At 37.7% G+C, this 20363-nt stretch overlaps 2 protein-coding genes and 1 long non-coding RNA gene across 3 annotated transcripts in view; 2 read left to right on the plus strand and 1 right to left on the minus strand.

The window, feature by feature from the left end:
* The window catches only part of LOC143363646 (uncharacterized), a 381899-nt gene that overhangs the window by 169434 nt on the left and 192102 nt on the right, over positions 1 to 20363 (minus strand). The gene's annotated exons all lie outside the window — the stretch shown is intronic.
* Positions 1 to 20363, plus strand: part of LOC143363642 (uncharacterized) — a 255622-nt gene that overhangs the window by 76294 nt on the left and 158965 nt on the right. The gene's annotated exons all lie outside the window — the stretch shown is intronic.
* Positions 1 to 20363, plus strand: part of LOC143363641 (potassium channel subfamily K member 6-like) — a 157155-nt gene that overhangs the window by 11586 nt on the left and 125206 nt on the right. Inside the window, exon 2 of the mRNA XM_076804201.1 lies at positions 1191 to 1476. Coding sequence (XP_076660316.1) covers positions 1191 to 1476 — 286 coding nt within the window. The remainder of the gene's footprint in view (positions 1 to 1190; positions 1477 to 20363) is intronic.

Here is a 20363-nt window from a genome sequence, read left to right on the forward strand (position 1 = left end):
TACAAAACCGTGTAGGTATCAGACAGGACGGCACATGGCACCTAGCTATTTTCGTAAAATACGGTTTTTAATATGAAATAAACAAATTATTAAAATAGGTAAAAATGCTACTTTCTACGACTCTGATTTTAAAAAATGTTACTTCTTCATAAAGTTTGTTGATAATGAAATATTTTTCTTTAATAAGTTTATTTAGGAAAGTTTTATCAATATATTTGTGATATTTTTCTGATTGAAATGACACCAAACATGACACAATTTGGATTATATTTTCTTATATAATTGACGATACAGTAAAACCTCGATTATTACCGATCGATTAGTACCAGTCAGTGGAGTTGCGCGTTCATTCTGTCAAATCTTTACTAATTTATACAATAAATTTTGTTGTGCACGAATCACTTCGGACTGAACTGTTTACATGTGTACCACGTGTCTGAATAATGGAGAATTCAAATATCATCAGTTCGGATAATCGAGGCTCTACTGAAACGTCAATTGAACAAGCGGATATGCTTCAAATTATAGCATGTTTGGACTCATTTTAATAAAAAAAATGTCGCGAATATATTGGTAAAAGATTCTTAATAAAATAATTAAAAAGTTTTGTCATTGGTAGACTGCGGATTTTATGCATTTATGACAAGAATGGGGTGGAATATAAAGTGATAAATACATGAGAAGAATTTACGGATATTGTTACATCACTTCTGACCTATTAAAACTATTAAAAATAGAAATAAGTTTCTATTACTAAGATCAGCAGTCTAGTCAGTAGACTAATTTTGTAGGACATTCACACTACGAAGCCTATTTCATTTATTGTAAGGACAGGGAACTTTATAAATAAACCTCATTGAGAACTAAAATTAAGTTAACCCTTCGCACTCGAGTGGCGACTCTGAGTTGCCACTAAAAATGGGCATATAATTATTCAAAATATTTCTTACATTATTAAATTCCTATTTTATAAACTAGTAAACATTTCAGTATTGTGCGTGTAAATTGGATCAGTGCCGTACGAATAAAATGAACAAAATCGTGTAAAATGGAAATATTCTGGGTCGGAAGAAAAATTTGGTTTTGGAATTAAAATAGCTCCGAGCGCGATGGGTTAGGAATTAGATTTAAAATACGTTCGGTTGGATTTAAGTGTGCAATATTTCAACGGGACGTTTTCTCGTGTTAAGGTTAATTACGAGGCCAGAGCAAAGACCGTGGAGAACATTTGGATAATCACGGAGAGCCTGAACGTTCTTTACCGTGAGAATTGGACTAGGCTGGCCGCGCAGGAGATCGCACGTTTTCAGGAACAACTAGTGAAGAGGATCACCGAGGACATGAAGGCGACCCAGAACGTCGGGACCTACGTTGGAAGTTCCGCCAGCGATCCTGTGACCGAGCGACGTGCCCCAGAGTACGAATGGAACTTCGCCAAAGCATTCTTGTATTCTCTCACGGTGGCGACTTCGATCGGTAAGTACTTAACTGCATTAACGTGATATTAGGTGTCACGGCGGACGTCGTCCTCATTGAATTCGTGACTCGATTACTGTAACTTCGGTATCAGCAACTGCTCCAAAACCGGGGCTGCTTATGTTGTTGATTGACTATGGTCACAATAATTTCTTGTTCTTCGAAAAACGGTTTTGAAATACTTAGTAAAATTTTATTGCCGCGGTAATGGGTCTCCTTTGAATTAGTAAGTCACTTCTATGATAATTGTAGGGTATTCCCACCATTGTGGTTTACATGGATTTTAGGATAAATTAATTGAAGGAGAAAGCCGAAAATAATTTCGTTGGCAATGCTGTTTCATCGCTATGGCATGTGATAAATGAACTATATTTGCCACCGAATTGTCAAACATATGATGTTCTATATACTAATTACTGACATCAAATACATGCTAGGTAGGAATGAAGAGAACTAGATAGAAAATAAGAAATAACACTTAATAGGGACTTTATAAAACACTTAATAAAACACGTAACACAAATAAACCTTAATACTTAATTAATTAATTAATTTATTTATTTATATTAGGTTTTCTATCTTGTTATCAAATTTCGAAACTTTAACGTTGAGGATAGGTTACATTTGTAATTTAAGCACATAGATATTTAAGAAATAAAGTATAATTTTTACATTACTTTACAAACATTTTTAACTACAATATTTAATAAAATCTAATGTTTCTAATATTAGTAATATTAGTAATTCAAAGCGAACAGAAATTTAAAACAAATATATATATATACTTATAAACAAAAGTCGTGAAATATACTTTCTCGCTTCTTCTTTTCATTTGTCCTCGCTAGGAGCTATATATTTTGTTTACCCCGCACTCGTGCGTCCACTTTCGTTATTAATCACTGTTAAAGCAAGTCAGTTGTATAAAACCAACTAAGATACATTAAGTGGTGCAATAAAAAATATGTTTCCATTTTTAAAAATGAGTGAATGACCTTAATATGTTCTCTGCACGTCCACCTACAAAAAAAATCTGTTATTGTCAGAATGTGCCCCTCTTGATACCATTCAACTCTACGTGAACGATTTTCCGCTACGAATAATAAATAATCATGTAAATTCGAAATGATAATATGTGGTAATCACCCTGTGTATAAAATTCAAGAATCATATTTTATATATAAAATCACTGAACCGTAAATTCCACGGAAAACAAATCTTGTAGTCTGATCCATAGGAAGCAAATACGCAAAGTAATTGAACCCGGGGAGCGGAATGAATTCGACTATCTCCTTAAAAATATTACCATTATTCGAGCCAAATCACAATGGGTTAATGCAATTTGTGCTGGCATGCAATCAGCGAAATAACCATTCAACGTAAGAATGGTGAGTTTATCATCAATATTTTCTCGTGGGCTGTGCCGCTTCATACAGGCGGAAACCAGGCCAAGAAAATTGCAAACGTTACGGCGCGATGTAATTAGTAGGTCGATAGACCAACGCGACTGGTAAACTATGAGGAGCCCGTTCAGAAACGAATAATTACTGGAGGCAAATACTATAACATTTCTAGACGGTGGCAGTGAAGCAGCCAGTAACACAAGATAGCGATAATGGTACCGCGGCGGGGGGGGGGGTTGTGGTAGCGAAAGATACTTATCTCCTCTGATTTCAACGCCGGGTTTTCGCCCGTTTTACCCGGGGTACATTATTTAACCGGTTAGACGCCAAGTTCTTACGGGCGTGTAATCTCGTCGCCAAACTCTAGTATTTCGCCTCCATGATTTTTGCCGACCGATTGAAAATTTCTCGCCCGCTCGAAATTAACTTGCACAATTTGCTGCGACGTTCTTTCGCTGCGCCAGCGTTTCGTCGATGGTATTTATTTCAAGGCAGACTAGAACATTGGCCAATTTGTCATCCAATTACCCCCTTTTTGTCGAAAGAACGCGTGTTTACTCGTCCTCTCATTGCTCGCTGACTTTCCCTTTTGTAATTTGAGCGTTTGCATTATTTTATAAAATGTAAGTATTTATAAAAAATTCATTACTGCTTTAAAATAAAATTTCAGTTTGTAAGAATTGTGATCGTTACTATTGAAACTTTATTTTGCCCGCCAGTGTATAACTTGGTACAATAGGAGAGATGCCTGACTAATGGTAAATTATGCCACTACCGAAGGAGCTACTATAAACAAGTACAATTCGTAAGGTGCCCTATAGGCAATACAATTTTTAACAATAGAATCACAGAATCCATTTGGGTTATCAAGGAGGATTTACGTAAATTTTAATCAGCGAAATGTGTATTATTTATACTTTTTTATTTCGAATATTTCCATATTATATGCGTTTGTATACGTATTTCAGTAAATATAGGCAGAAAATGTTCGTAAATCCAATGTTAAATTTATAAATTTATCGCTATTAAGCCTTCGCATGACACGTGACAAAGGCATTATAATGCCTGCCTTCCTATTATTTATAAATAGCATTACTTGCGCACAGACACATACGCTATATGAAAAGTCTGGAACAAAATATATTAATTACAGTAGTACTCATTTTAATCAATATGTTGATTTATCAGCTAGGAGTTGAAACACCATTTCACACGTAACATATGTAATTTTATTGACGAAAATCTGTCATTGGTAGTGTGAATAATATGATTCTTTAAATGTAAGTGCAAGTATCCAACAACTCATCATTTTTGTAATCTGATTTTTGAGTGAAGATGCCCAACATACACTAACAAATGCAACAATTTATCAACTTATTTCTATTATATTTATCCTTTACTGTTTTGATGTCTTTCGGAAAATGATATTCAACTAATCCTTCAACAAATTTTCAATAAAATTGATTAACTCTTTCATTGCCACAGATATTGCAAAAAAGAATTCTTACAACTTATGTTTTTTCCTTATATTTAATGGAAATTATAATTTCGTTGGGTGCAGAAATCGTATATCACGCTTAACTTGTCTCACGAATAGGAATTATGAAAAATTTACAGGTACGATCACCGCAAAATACTAACAATAGTTTTGTTGAGAAGAAAGCTTGTATAGGAAAGGTTACATCGCTTTATAATGTGGCCTGCAGTATTGTTAAACAAATATTTGCACATTAATACTTCCCAAAATACTTAACAAAAATAAAAAGATTTCAGTGTAGCTATATTTGCGTACAAAAATGAATTGTTTAAATATAAATTCGTCAAATTATGCTAGTAGCTCTAATAGTTTTATTACTGTTTGATTGCGGAACTTTATGCCAAATTAAATTTGACAGAATCAATTACGAGAAAAGGGGGTCTCATAAAAATTTATACTTTCTGTTAATAATTTTAATCGGTTGTATATAATGTACCAGTCATATTAACACTTTCGTTACCATGGGCGAGATATCTCGCTATCACTATGTCGCGTGTACGACGCTACGGACGAGATATTTCGCGTCAAAACGGTCGTTTTATCGAAACACGAACTTATCAGTCAATAGTAGCCCTTGTTCTATTTTTCAACCATTTTTTAACCATGAACTTATAGATTTAATGATTATCAGAAGTAACAGATACTTGCGTCAGGAAGGTTTTTCCTATCTTGTTTTCACACGTAATGATGTACAGGGTGAGTCACCTAACGTTTGCACCTCAAATATCTTCGTTGTTTCTTAAGGTATGTAAAATATGGTAAGGACAAAGTTGAATGGTACAATGGAGCTGACACGATGCCAAAAAAAAATTTTGTTTTTATGTCATTTTTTTAAAGATATCAAGGTCACCTTGACTTTTTTAAATGGAACCACCCGTTTGCGTTCGTGCGCGCGGTCGATCCATCGCTTGTCGGTTTTTCGACGTACATCAAAGGCCTCGTACAAACCTGAACGTTTCGACGAACATTGCGCCGAACATCGCGCCGAACATCGCGCCGAACATCGCGCCGAACGGCGCGCCGAACAGCGTCTGAAACGCAAAATCGCGCCGAAATGAATGTCGACTTTGCGTTTCGTTCGCTGTTCGGCGCGCTGTTCGGCGCAATGTTCGTCGAAATGTTCAGGTCTGTACCAGATTCTCTAGTATAGGATACCATATAAACGATACGCGAGATATCTCGTCCACAGGACCACGAAACAGAAACTGCAACGCGAGATATCTCGTCCATGACGTTGAGTAACGACCGTTTTGACGCGAAATATATCGCCCGTAGCGTTATACACACGCGACATAGTGGTAGCGAGATATCTCGTCCATGGTAACGAAAGGGTTAAATTCGGTTGAACTTCACCTTCTGGGACCAAAATTTTTTAACTTCCTTTCTATTATCCTGTAGATCTTGACTTGAAAATGCTAAAAATCGAAGTTTTAATGCGTCAAATTCACTAGTTCGAAAGTTATGCGTGTTTATTGGTCCCAAAGAGTGAAGTTTTTGTCATAAATGCATAAAATCCACAGTTTATATGATCCCCCACTGTAAATGATAAAAGTTGCATCAGTCCTATCTAATTTTCTGAACTCAATTTAGAGAACGCTAAACAGTACATTGCTATGAATACGGTTGCATTACAGCAATAACAGAGCGTAGAGCACGTCCAGCACGTTCCACGATCAAATATGACTGTTGAGAAGTTTGTTAAACGTTACTATGCAATCCAAGACTCAAAGTAGCCTAAAGATGAGTGTGTTCCGCCATAGATAGTATGTCCTTGAATAAACACCGTGCTGAAACGGTAGACCAGACCGGGCCGAACAGTTTAAACAGACAATTAATCGGATGATTAAACATTCAAGTGCCGCGTGACGCTTCAAAGGTAAGTGGTCATCCCCTTCGTAAATACGAAATGAGACGACGAAGAATTTCACGCCCGGACGATCCCTGCCAAAACCTACTGGTTTCGCACATGCAGATATCGACCGATTTTCATTTGATGGCGGGTGGGAATGCACAATGGAAAAATAGCGTGGAAGCAACAAGAGTCAATGGTCGGCGGGGCCGGAAGGGTGAAACAGTGGTTGGGGAGGGGGAGGAAGGCTAGTATGGCCAGCATCAATTTTTAAGGCAAACAAAGTCCAACATTAACGTGTAATGGCCACCGACCTCGGCCGGACATCTGTTGTCCGCTTTAAATATCAGAACCCGCCTACCATCGACTCGGTGCTCGACAATTCCAAACCGGTCCGGCTTACCGATGTTCGAACCGAGTGACGTCACGTCCGATCGTTTACTCTGGTTATTACTGAAACAGATTGGAAGTTTATGCGTTTTGTGGATATTACGAAAAAAAGGGAGGAGAGGGCCAGAAAAAAATCGAGGTGAAACGAAATGGAGGAACGAATGGGAATACGAAGCAGCTTATCGAATTATCGTTGGAATATATATTTCGCTTACTCCTTTTCTGACTTTCTAATGCATCGGCGATTTATACTGCGGATATTCGGCTGGCTTACGCCACGGAAGCTCTTTACTCGCGCTTTGTATGCGTGAGGGTACGGTATATATGCAAATTCGCATGGTAGACTTCGACTTGGTTTAATGAGTGGAAGTCATAAAAATATGTCTTTCTCGTACAAACATATGTACGTACACTCGATCACCAATACTCGAAAAAGGGTGAGGCTTATATTAATATAGGTTAGTGTGATTAAATGGTTACTGTAAGAAATCACTCTCGATAAATTAGTACAAAATTTCTGGAAGTTATTATTAGATTGTGGATCTTTATTCAGAATAAAAATTGCCCAGGCCAATTGTAGGAAAGTAAAGGTAAATTGGTAAATTTCAAAAAGTCAAAAATAATAGAAGAATTACTTGAAAATGATCTAATACCTTTTCAGGTTTGTACTCGACCAATTTGTCATAAATGCATAAAATCAGCGATCTAGTTATTATTGACTGTCTGTAGCTCGAATTTTTCTTACAAATGTAAAAAAATCTATGTAAATTTTTTATGAATTTTCATATTTGTTTGTCTAGGAAAATAATTCGTCTGTATTACCTGTAATATAAGATTACACTGTCGAACACCAAAATCGTTTTGCAATACCTGTTAGGTGATTCTTATACACTTTGTCATCCTAAAACAATGAAATCAACAATTTGTTTATTTTATTAGGATTAAATTTTTATTGAATTGTCTTCAACTTGAAATTCTACTAACAATAAATCTCTACAAACTACATATTCTATAAATACACAAAATCTAATTAATTTAATCTAAAGGTTTATTTTTAGATGTAAAAAGAACACAAAGTTGAATAAAGTCTTTGTAATACATCACTTAAAAATGGTATATGCACTTTTATTTATTGATCAGCTGTGTACAGTTTGTGAGAATAATCTGACATAACAAATGCACATAGAGTTACAATAATTCGCCACTAATTCACCATTTCAGAGATCCAGTGTGTTCAATTCTTTTAAAATTTAAATAAATATCCAGTGTACAATATTAGTTGATTATAAAAAAGATAGATACCAAATTTAATTGATTGTAATTTTTTTTTTATTTTCTTTGTTTTTAGCATCAAGATCTCAAAAACATCGCTTCGTCATTCTATAGAATCATAGAATCATAGAACATGAATCATAGAATCATTGTTAAATCTTTCTTTCTCTCATCGATACTTTCTTCACGATTTTCTTTCTCACTGTACTTTGAGATTTCTACCTTACCATTCTACTAATTTTCATTTTCTCTATTTTTCTCTATCGTCTAAGCCCTCCCTCAACTTTCTGTCGAACCTTTATTTTGTCTTAATCCCTTACCCAACTCCTCCAGTTTCTTTTACTTCCTTTCGCAGATGGAAAATGGCCAGTCACAAGATGGGACAAATTTAAACTCCGATTTAAACTTTAAGAAAAGCACCATTATCTTCACAAGAACTAGGTAGATGATTCAATTTAATTATAAAATGATACCAAATACATTTGAAGTTCTTACAAATGTACAATATTTTGTTCATTCATAGGATCCATACCAGGGTGGCTCTTATTTTCGACTTTTGAATTTTGTTTATGCTCCCCTCTCCCCAAGAATGTACTAACTAATAAAAAAAAACTGTGCATAGTTTGAACACCTGCGAATAACGGGATAACGTGCCCCGGGCCATTAAACATTAAAATAATTAATTAAATGTTCATAAAATCGTTTTTCTCGAATATCTTATATATATGTATAAAAAGTATTGACTGTATCGAAAACTAACTAACTTTTCAACGAACATTAACGAAAAATATGAATTTTTTTGAACTTGCGGAACTTACTTTGTTTTAATTGTATATTATTTTACAGGAAATTGCATATATTTCTTTTTTTTTAATTATATGTCACAAAAATGTTCAAGTTCCACTTTATCAAGGGTGAAGGTCTTATAAAGAGAACTACGTTTCAAAAAGCCCTCTAAAATGAACCGTTAAATAAATATAAGCGAATCCGTAGGATTTCCGGTTCGTAACATAAAATAATTTCTATTTACCGGTATCTTTCATAAAATATTCGACAAGAACGTATATTCTCCCAATAGTAAAATTTGTTAATTTGGTGAATCATCTTTGTTAAATCAGACATTTTCTCACCTTAAAAATTACTTTTTGTTATTATATCAGAGTAATTATTATATCGTGTAAAATCATATAATATGAATTTATAAATTATTTTCTGACTTTAACAGTGTTTGCACAATTATATTAAAATTTTATGTATACAGTATTTATATTTTTATAGTACAGTTGAAAATGTGGTACTGTCTAAAATTTTTTAGCCTTGTTTTAAAAATTGCTATTTAGGAAAAATCACATCATATTTTTCACTACTTATCAAGTACAGCTTTCTTCAGGACATATTTTCATATGTAGATTATGTTATGAATGTTGAAAAGTATTTTGATGATACTTTTCAGGAATTTACAAAGTACAATAAACATTGAAAAGAATATCCAAAGACTATGTTAAAGTCATTCAAATAAGAATATTAAATTTTGTAATCATGAAACAACATATATAACTATAACTGGTATGCAAAATTTCCATTCTATATTTGCCTTGAGAAGAACCAACAAGAATAACAAAGTGTTGAAAAGCTAGAGGTCACTATATAATAAAAGAGGAAGCAAAATTAGCATAAAGAACATATTTACTTCATTCTTAAAACACATTTTTTCAGAAACTCTTAGCGTATACACTTAATGTTTACGGAGTATACAGTGCTTCCACTTTGACTAAGATTTTTCACATAGATTAATATAGGGAATATAGGTATATGTAAAAATTGTCATCACTTTAACAAAATTTTTAAGTGTAAATGTATTATATTCAAAGTTACGTTATACGTTATCTTGTGAATTAATATACAAATAGAATTCTATGTAACTCATGAATAAGGAATTTTTTAATTAACCTTTTAACTGGAAGTGACGAGTTAATTCGTCATTAAAGTTCGCCATCACCTTTCAGATTTTTTTCATTTTCTCTTTATTTAACGAATGTCTCTATGACGATGAGTCGTGTTATATCGGTATAAATAAATTATGTCTTTGTATGCATTCGGAATTGTATAGTCAGCCAGTAAAAAGGCTACAAATGAAAACAGTTATAAAACCGTTTAAACAATTCTTTAGTCGTCTTGTTATAAACAAATTTCATCGAATGCAATAAGTAAAACATAATGGTTATTTTATTTTAGATTCAGTACAATGCATTTATTTCAATGACACATTCGCTTCGAGAAATTATAATTGAATAAAGCTGTGCATTTCGCACAACACGATACAACCATTTCCAAGTTTGGGTCAATCACAACTGTGCGCGCGTTAACGTGAAAGCCAGACTAGAATTAATTTCAGGAACCATATCCACCAACCCGAATATGATTAAATGCTTCCACAAAAACAACGTACGCTTAGTTTCTCAGTGGTACTTTGTAATATGACAGCTGATGATTGATGAAATCGAATATCAAAAGCTACAGGGCGTTTATTGAATAACTTAACAAAACAACGTCAATACAAAATAAAATCATGTTGTCTCTATTTGAAGCTGTAAATATAATTACAACTGTACACGCAGAGTAATAATTATTTAACCAGATCAATTTTCCTTCTAAAGCGACTTTTCATTTATAACTAAAAAGATATAGCACTTCCACTAGTAAATAAAAATAATCTCATATTTCTAAAACATTTAGTTTTGTTGTATAGTTAATACTAATAAATCTTTATTAGTACTATTGCTTGGAAAATAATGTTTCACAAGTTCTATGTAAAATCATAAATATTTACCAGAAGTGGAATACAAATTTTTAAATAAAAAAAAGATTATTGATATTGTATAAATGATTTTGTAACAATGATATCCCATAATTCTCATGAAGTACAAGCAATGCGCACAATTAAATATTAATGAATAACAAAGGCTTATTAAAAGCTACACACGTACAATAAAAGTGTATAAACTCGCTTTATGCAAAATTCGTGATTTGAATTAATTTTAAATTGACTTTGTCTACTAATCGAGTTTTTTAAAGGCTATATAAGGGACCACACGACAAAGTATTTCGCCAACACAGTCATTCAAAATGTCGTTTTAAAATCACAAAGAACTACTTTCTACGAAAATGAAAAATGTCTAGTTTCAGGAACAATTACATAGAAATGTAACTTGGATGAGTGAGTAAATGAATAACGCGAAGTTACTGGTACGAAGTAATTTGCATTAACGTGTCGCACTTAATTATATTCCCGGGCGCGGTTGAGTACGAGCGTTGTCGTGTTTTGTCTCGTCGGTAGCCTCTTCTAAATTAACTCTTAGTTTTCCAACTAAAAGTTCCCGACGACGAGCTACCCCCAGTCTCGTCTTCTTTATTCCGAGTAACGAACTTTTTAATTGGTTGCCTCTGTATTCGAAAAATTTGATCTGCTCGTATGTCGCGGCAACGAGTGTCTTTCTGGAATGTCATAAAGAGCGGTATGAACGTGCTTCGGAAACGATGGTTACACGCGATTCGTGACGCTTGTGATTACCGTAGAAACTTTCCTCATACATGTCATAATTAATAATTAATAATAATGTGTAACGGTACGCGTCTCGTACGGGAAGCGTAGCGAGACGGGTAAGCCCTCCCCGGATTGGCTCAGCGGCCAGGGTTCTTTGGGGAGGGAGGAGAACAGGTGAATAAGTGAAATACCTGGTTGCGGTGAAAAACAAAAGAATATTTATTCAACTCGAGTAACTAGGTTCCTCCCGGATTGCCGGTGGGTCCGGTCCGGGTCGGTCCGACACACGGATCCGCCTCTCGGCCGGCCTGGTACACGAAAGAAAAGAAAAGAAACTATAAGTGGACGCTGGGTGCGTGATGCAAAACAACTTACTGGTCTAAGCTTAATTACTAAACGAATTCTTAATCTACTCGTTACCCCTAATAACGAAGGAACCCTTAACCTATTCGTTAACTCCAAAGAACGGATGTTTCCTAAATCTAGACGCTAGTATTAACGCGGGAGCGGCGGAGCTCCGTATCGGTGGACGAGGTCGAACCTCGCGGCGGTTCCCGGAATTTCTCGGCGGAGCGCCGTCCGCCGGTGGACGGCGGCGGCAGGAAACGGAGCGGTATTCGGTGCGGTACGCGGTGTTCGGCGGCGCGCGGAGCGCGGGGCGAGCCGGGCTCGCCTAGTGTCGGTGCGAGAGAGACTCGGCGCGGCGGTCGGGTGTTCCCGTCGCGGGCCCGAATACCCACGATTCCTTCTGGCGCGGTCGCCTCGGCGAGGGGATCGGGAATCGCCGCGGCCCAGCACGTGGTTGTGGATTGGCGACGTTCCTTACGTCGGCTGGGCTCGCGGGGCGCGGGGAGGATTCGCGGGACGCTCCGTTCGTCGTCCCCGGATGGCCGCGGCCCGAGTTCGTATGCACAGACGTATACCTAGTGCCTACGGCTCGATGCCGGCGTGGTCGGTTGGTGACTAGACTCCTGGAGCGCGAAGCGAAATCTCCGGTCAGGAACGCGGGGTGCAGGAACGGGGCCGAGGGGTGGGGATGACGGCCGGAGTGTCGAAACGACGGTGCACTGAAAAGTACAGGCCGTCGATCGACCGACCGCCTCCCAGAACCTACTCGCGGTCTCGGTTTTCGACGTAGGGGACGTATACCCACGTACGCTTCGGCCGATCCCGGCGCTTCTGCGTGTTCGTCCGGTGGTACACCGAGGCTCGCACGTTTCTGCGCGGCTGCTCGGGTGTTCGCCCGAGAGCCGCTCCAGGCCAACTCCGCTCTTGTGTTTTTTTTTTTAGTTGTTTTTCACTTGCGTGTGGGGTTGTACAGTACCTGGGGAGAAGATTCCCTTTAACCTGTATTAGACGTGGAGGGATGAGGTGTTATGGGCGGCGTGTTGGATGGGGAGGGGTCTGTATGACCTTCATGAGTGGATACTAGGATAAACTTTCAAAAACCTGTATACATGGTGGGGGGATGGGGGGGTTTGTTTAGGTTAAGGTTTATTTGGGGGTTTTGGGAGAGTGTGCTGAATCATTCTGGGGGTGGTGCTGTATCTGCGTGTTTTGAGGTAGAGGTTGTGTGGGTTGTGTTGGCTATGAGTGGGTTTGGGTGGTCGGGAGTGAAAGCTGTATGTAGGGAAGCGGTGATGTATTGTGAAATGGGGGGGATTTGAAATGTTTCGTGTAGGATGTGTGTCGGGGTTTCTTGGTCTGCATTTAGTATTATTTTTAGGAATTTGTTCTGTCTTGTTTGAATTTTTTGGAGGTGTGTTTTGGCTGCTGTGATCCAGATTTGGTGTCCGTATATGAGGGCTGATCTGGCGCAGGTTTGGTATAGGAGTTTTTTGGTGTTTAATGTGAGAGGGCTTTTATGGGAGATGAGTGGGTATAGGAGTCTGAGTAACGGGTTTGGTTTGTGGATTCGGTCCTGTATGGTTTTGGCCCAGTTGAGCTTTTGGTCTAGTGTGAGTCCGAGGTAGATTACTTGTTTGACCCACGGGATTGGGATTTGGTTGAGTGTGATTGGAGCCGGGGTAGGTTTTTTGCGGGAGGGGTGGAAGATGATAGCTTGAGTTTTTGTTTCGTTTAGTTGGAGTTTCCAGTCCTGGAAGTATTGTGAGATGGTGTTTAGGTGATCCTGTAGGTTTTTTGCGGCTTGTGTAGGTTGCCAGGAGGAGGAGTATATGGCTGTGTCAGTCTGTGTCAGGCTGTGTCACTCATGGCTGAGTGCCTTTTGGCCCATGGGCCCAGTTTCTTGGAGTCTTCCTCCCCAAGCTCCAGCTTGGGGACCAGCTGATTACTGTGATCGGAGGGAATTGCAGGAGAGAGGTCCACAGTAGGTGATGGTCGTTGTTGTCCGGGGGTGAAATTGGGTTTACCGTTACGGTGCGCGTGTGATTTTTCGCGGTGCGCGCGCGCGAAGTGGTTTACGGCGAAAGCCTGCGAATTTTTGCTCGAGGTGTCAGGTATAGACCTGTGTGCTCACGACGAGGGGTAACGCGAGACTGAGAATGCCCCGATCTGATGTCCGCTCTTGTGTGGTTCCGTCGCGATCTTTATAGCCCGAGCGCGGACCTCGTGTGCTCGTTCGCGAATCTTCGGCACACGTCGATTGGTCCGCGCCCGGGCCGGTTTCGCGGATTGGCGCGCGGCTGGTCCTAGTCGTTGATTGGCGCGGGCCTGGTCGAAAACTCGATAGCAACGAGACGTACGTGTCTCGTTGCAAATGTATAATTCATTGACTCGACGAGTAACTTTAAAAAATTGTGAACGCATTATTTTTTGGCGCAATCGACGAGAACCGATTCATTTATAATAAATGCAGATCGAATAAATTAGAGAGCAATATTTGTGTAGTTTTATCGAACAATTTTCAATATTATTTTGTATTGTAAGATTATCGTTGCTTTCAATTACGAATATTTACATATAACACTTTACATATAATACTTGTGGGACTCATTGAACGCATTTAGTATACATATCGACAATGTTCTCATCTGTTTATTTCTTATGACGGTTTTCATTCAGTCCCTTTATCGATCCACGGTACGCAAAACGAGCCGCACCCACGATCCGTCCAGGCAGAACGTTTGGTTTCTTATTTTACTTTAAATTATTGACAGTTTTTCTATATGTTGCAAGCAATTTTTGAGTCAATGTCACTATAGTAAATATCGTTTACGTAATATGATAAGAAAATTCGAAAATTGATTAAGAATATATAAATGGCAAAAAATTGTTATGAATCGTATTCCCAAAGCCTGGAGGATCACAATCTAGAATTCCTCTAAAACTAAATGCAAGTTTAGAAGAGAAACACAGTAATCTATAATACAGAATTTCCCTAATCACCTTGACGAAAGCCCCGCTCTCCTCGCAAGTCAAACGCCGCTCGGATATCGGTCGGATATTCCACAAGAATTTCCACGGAAATAAAAATTAATCGACAATCGGTAGAGATCGAGCTACCGAACGGAAATTCATGAAATTTCATTTGCCACAGGTTCCTAAATACTCGAGGGAGCCGAGATACCTTAGGAAAAGTTTCCCTAGAACCCGCAGCTGTTTGTATACCAAAGCCATTTGCAAATATCACGCGACACTTACGATAAATCTGGTCCGGCCCTCAGGCACATAATCCGGTTTACGTATCGCGAGAGACGAATCGTCTGTTTGTATTTCTCGATATGAGGTCGCATAAATATTTGGCCGATTGCCTCTCCGCGAGCCGGTATTACGTATTCAGAAAACAGTTCGAGTGTCTCTGCGCAAGGACCAAGGCCTGGGAAATACGGATCTCTAGGAACCAAACACAATTTTTATCCCCAAGGACGATGTACCTTGTATATCATCTACTCTACGCATTCTTCGAGTACGTCCAGTTTATCGTCTAGCACTTCCCAGAAGCGTTAATTCCAAATACGATTGGAGAAGTCTAGTTTGATGCTAGACTATGAAGCAATTTTCTAAAACTGAGACTTGGTACACTTGCTATCTAAATAAAGTAATCTAGTAAATATCTACAAGGAGGTTTGCAATTATTTACAATCTCCACCGATTTCAATGTCCTTCGCGCATGTTGTTAAGATCGACACTATAAAAAATTTTTTTAATTATGCATGGTATTCCAGAAAGAGTATAGGAACAAGAAATAGGCGATTCCCGAGGTAATTTCTATAGAAACATTATTTGGTTTAAAGCAATAAATAAATAATAATAATTATATAGTGGATCCAGAAAGTATTTGAACACTCACTTTCCGATTCTTGAGGAATAGTTGATATTTGAACTGTGATAATTTCCTTTAAAAAATAGTATAATAATATAATTTGGTTTAATTTTGAAGCTCAAAGCCTTTACTTTGTAAACCGCCACTCATTTTTTCTAGGATATTGTTGCATGATATAGCAGGTGAAAAACTGAGGGCACGTTTCTGATCGAAAGTGCTACAAATTCAAACGTCTATAAAAGAACCAAAATATTTATTTCTGAATGAGTCTATTACAGATTTGAAGATTGAATCTTCCCCTTTACTACGATTGCATAAAACTTTATCTACGATTTTATTTTTGCTGCTTTATAGTACAAAAATGTAAAACATCATTTGATGAGTTTATGCCGACGGTGTACGCATAATAAGTATAATGACTATAATAAAAGACTACGTAAACAAATTGCAACGCCACTACATTTTTATTTGACGATGCATGAAAATTTCCTTTGGCAGAATTGCATATTAGCAGGAAATTCATATTATTATTCATTTAAAAATCATTTAACAATTTTTTTTATGCATAAAAATAATTTTTTTTCCAACTTATTAATTTTATTGTTAAATTTAATTTTTTGTGACTAATTACCATTACATATGCATTAGTAACCAAATTTAGGTTTTTGTAAAAAAATTTGGCCATGGAGGCACTCTCTAAAGTGCCAAAAATCGAAAAATATTATATTAACTGTAAATGAGTGTGCAATAATAATTCTATGTAATGGAAAGTGCTTACCAAGGAATATGCATTCTTCATACATTTAATAAAGTAGATTTATTTTTTGTACAAATTTTCAACGGTGGTTTTATTTGTTAATTGCATATAAAACTTCAAATTAACATAAAAGAAAAACGGCAAAATATATCCTGAGATTCATGCATATTCGGATACATTATTTATTATAGTTTAAGAATTTCATAGTTTTGTCTGCGACTTTTTGCGACTCTCAATTTTATAAACTTTTTAAGAAGTGTCCATACCTTTCCTTTAGGATCTATCGTGGAAAATTTGTTATTTCCTTTTTAAATGTATTAGTTATATTGTTAAATTTCATTTTCTGTGAATAATTAACAATAAGTATACATTTGTAAACAAATTTGGTTGTAAAAAATTTTGCCATTTGTTCGCCACAGTTACAGTGGGGAATTTACTGGGAAAGTTCAATATTCGTGTATATCACGATATGAAATACATTTCTTTTGCAAAACATGCGTATTAGGATGGAAATTGTTAATAATAATCATATAATAACCATTTTTATGCATAATACAATTTTGCAATAATTATATATCAATCATTTTTATGTATTTTTAATTTGTTTTTAATATATGTTTTATAACTATTGAAAAAGTAATAAGAATGTAAGGATAGATCGAGATGTGCAAGATCACGAGAGTCAATGATTTTGGGTCGCAATCAAAGTACTGAGAATGACTCGGATAGCGAATAGCGTTTTGTTAAGTTTATTCATTTTATTCACTAGTATTATAATTTGTTTAAGTTTATTATTGTTAATTTTACATATGGTTCATTTATTATTAATTTTGTTCTAAACTTGTTAGTTTTTAAACATAAATTTGGTAATTTTCAATGATAAATTTTTTTTTTTTGTTAAAATTAGTAACTATATTGGTAAATATAATTGTCTGTTAAAAATTTCCTCTATATATACATTAATAACCAAACTACGAGAAGTGCCGAAAACAGGCCTTTTGTCCGAACTGTGCGACGCACGTTGCAACGTCCATCGTAATGTCCGTCATATCAACGTTGAGAGCAGTTTACATGGGATCTACTCGTAAATAACATTATCGGTAGTCGAATCAAAATCTAATTAGCTTGGGAAAAGTTGGTTTTCGAAACGAATGAATCTACGCAAAAATTTTACTTTGACCCTATAATTCTTCATTTCCCGCCGGAATGGAGCGAGGTTAGATATGACAAATACTTTATGAACTTTTTATATTATTTTTGTCCGCTTTTGTAGTCACCGACATGGAGCTTTCTATTAGAACTCAAATGGAACAGAAATGGACACAGAAATCGCTTACAAGCTTTTCCATATGATGTAAAATGTATATTTATTGCTACAGGAAAACAAGGTGTGAAAAATATGTTTCAAAATTCGTCAAATTTTTATATCAATTACTGTAAGAGCAGTATTTTTAAGTAACCACTTTATTAACAGATAGGTAGACGATAATCACAATACAGCGAGACAATTACACAATTACTTCGCGCGCCGAAAGAATATAACAGAAAACCTAGTCCGTAAGCCGTATTCGTAATCCGTGTTCGTAATCCGCGTTCGTAGCCGTTTGTCGTAATCGTAATTATCGTATCGGATCGTATCGTATCGTGACGTTCGCCTTCACCGTATAATCGTTCTTTCGCGAATCCCCCGTCCCGGCGCGGACGCGTCCTTTTATCCGCGCGTTCATCGGACATTCTCGATCTTTTCTTATATGATTTGGACGTTAGGGTAACGGCCTAACGCCCGCCGCTCGTTCCCGCGGTCGCTACCGTTTGTTGTGTTACGCCGCGGTCACAACATCGTCGACGCTCACGCAGACGCGCACACACATGCTCGCGCGCGTTCTTTGATCGCAGGAGAGTTCGACGGCCTCGTTTGGGCGTTTTTATGCCTGTTTAGGTGTTCCTCCGCGGTCGCGAACTCTCCTTTCCGCGTCTGCCTCCTACATTACATTTCATAATGGAGGTACAGCTCCGTGAGACTACTTTATTTTACTGAACTCCTACTAACTAAGAATATTGTAGCGAATTTATGAATCCAGATGAATATTAGTAATGTGTAGTTACGTGCTTCATGCGATTCGTATTTATCTTTCTCTAAGAGACAAAATTTCGCCATACCTGATGTCAATACCTGTGTCAATTTTTTGTATTTACATTATTTTTCGAGAAATGAAGGTGGCCTTGAGTTTTTTTAAATATAACGCTGTATGTTTTTTAATGTCATATGGAAGTGTGGATCAAGATGATTTCACTCATACGTAGCACAATAACTTTGAAGATCAGAAATGAAAGAAATACGTAAATTGAACATTTTGATTGAACGCTTCTGTTTTCTCCTTTACATGGGATGAAACTAGACAGGATCATATCAAAACTTCCTATGTATCAATCTGTTCAGGCCTCCCCTAAATTTCTTTCGATCCCGCACGTTTCATTCCGATTCCCCTTGATATCCATTACAATCCTAAAGGGTAATTCATTTGTAGTCGAACAAACTGTCTCGGCAGCACGGTCTGCCAGTCTTCGCAGCAACGCATAAATCACCATTAAATTAGCCTGTGTTTGGTCTCTATGCATCATGCCAGTGAAATCCACACTATTCGCAATATAATAGATGCTGGGTGTGCGTTTTCAGGTTTTGTCGGATCTTGTTCCCTGGCACGAGCAGGCTTCGAATGGTGATAGTCAGATGAGGAGAATCCATTAATCATCTCAGGTGGTTAGTTTCACGTCGTCGTAATCTCCGCACTTGCGTCCCACTGTTCGTTGTCAAGGTTGTCGCGCATCCATGGCGGTGTTTTTTCCAAGACGGGGGTGATAGAAGGAAAAGAGATAGAGAACGAGAGAAAATGAGAGTGGGAGTGGGAGAGGGAGAGAAGAGAGAGAGAGAGAGAGAGAGAGAGAGAGAGAGAGAGAGAGAGATAGAGAGTGGGGAAGCGAGAGGGGGAGGGGAGAGGAGAGGCTGATCCGTGGTTCTTGAGCCGGGCGTGTCACATTTTTCTCTCCTCTCATCTCGGCTGCTTTTTATCGAGGACACTACGTGGGCATTTTGTATGGACACTATAATTTCTTCCGCCGTTTTCTGTTGGCGTCGCACACAGGCTCGAAGAACACGGGAATGGAAAAACGAAGCGCGAACGAAGGTGACATCGACAACCGACCGGCCGCCAGGCCTGGCGAGCGCCAAAGACACGGCCTTTCATTCTCGGCAGTTTCACGAATTTTAATCAGAGGATCCGAGGCGTCCTAAGACGGTCGGGAGCATTCGACCTTTCCGCGACTCGCTAATGGATTGCTAGGCGAGAAGAGGTCGCGAACTAATCGCAATTTTGTTCTCCGTTTCAGTGCCGTGTTATCTCATCGACCTTTCGCCACTCTTTCCCAACCCCGTCCTGCTCGTTGCCTCGTAACACCCTTTTCTTTTCCTTCCGACACGGCTGATTGCACTTCAATATTGCAAATCGGTGCTCGGAGGTGCCACGCCGAGCCCACCGAACCCGCGCCGATCCCGCGCCACAGCGCCATGCCGTTCATTCGATAGAAAATTGAATAGCACGGAAAAATTGGGGTGTACTCGGTTTTAGCGAAAGACTGCGAATTAACGAAATAGTGGGATCGGAGAATATAGAATATTCGGGAAAGATTGCTAGTCCTCGGGGCACATCCGAGGATCCCGTCGAAATTCAAGTGATAGAGGATGGTCGTTAAAACGGAAATCAATGGAAAAACTTATACCGACGATGCAAGGACTGGTGATAAACAAAGACAGACAGTTGAAAAAATCCGTACACACTTCAAAATGATAGACCTTTCTTGAAAATGGGTTAAAAAAAACTTGAGGTCAAACACTGACATTGTTTTAAAAATATTT

Source organism: Halictus rubicundus, unplaced genomic scaffold, assembly GCF_050948215.1.
Source record: "Halictus rubicundus isolate RS-2024b unplaced genomic scaffold, iyHalRubi1_principal scaffold0083, whole genome shotgun sequence".
NCBI lineage: Eukaryota > Metazoa > Arthropoda > Insecta > Hymenoptera > Halictidae > Halictus > Halictus rubicundus.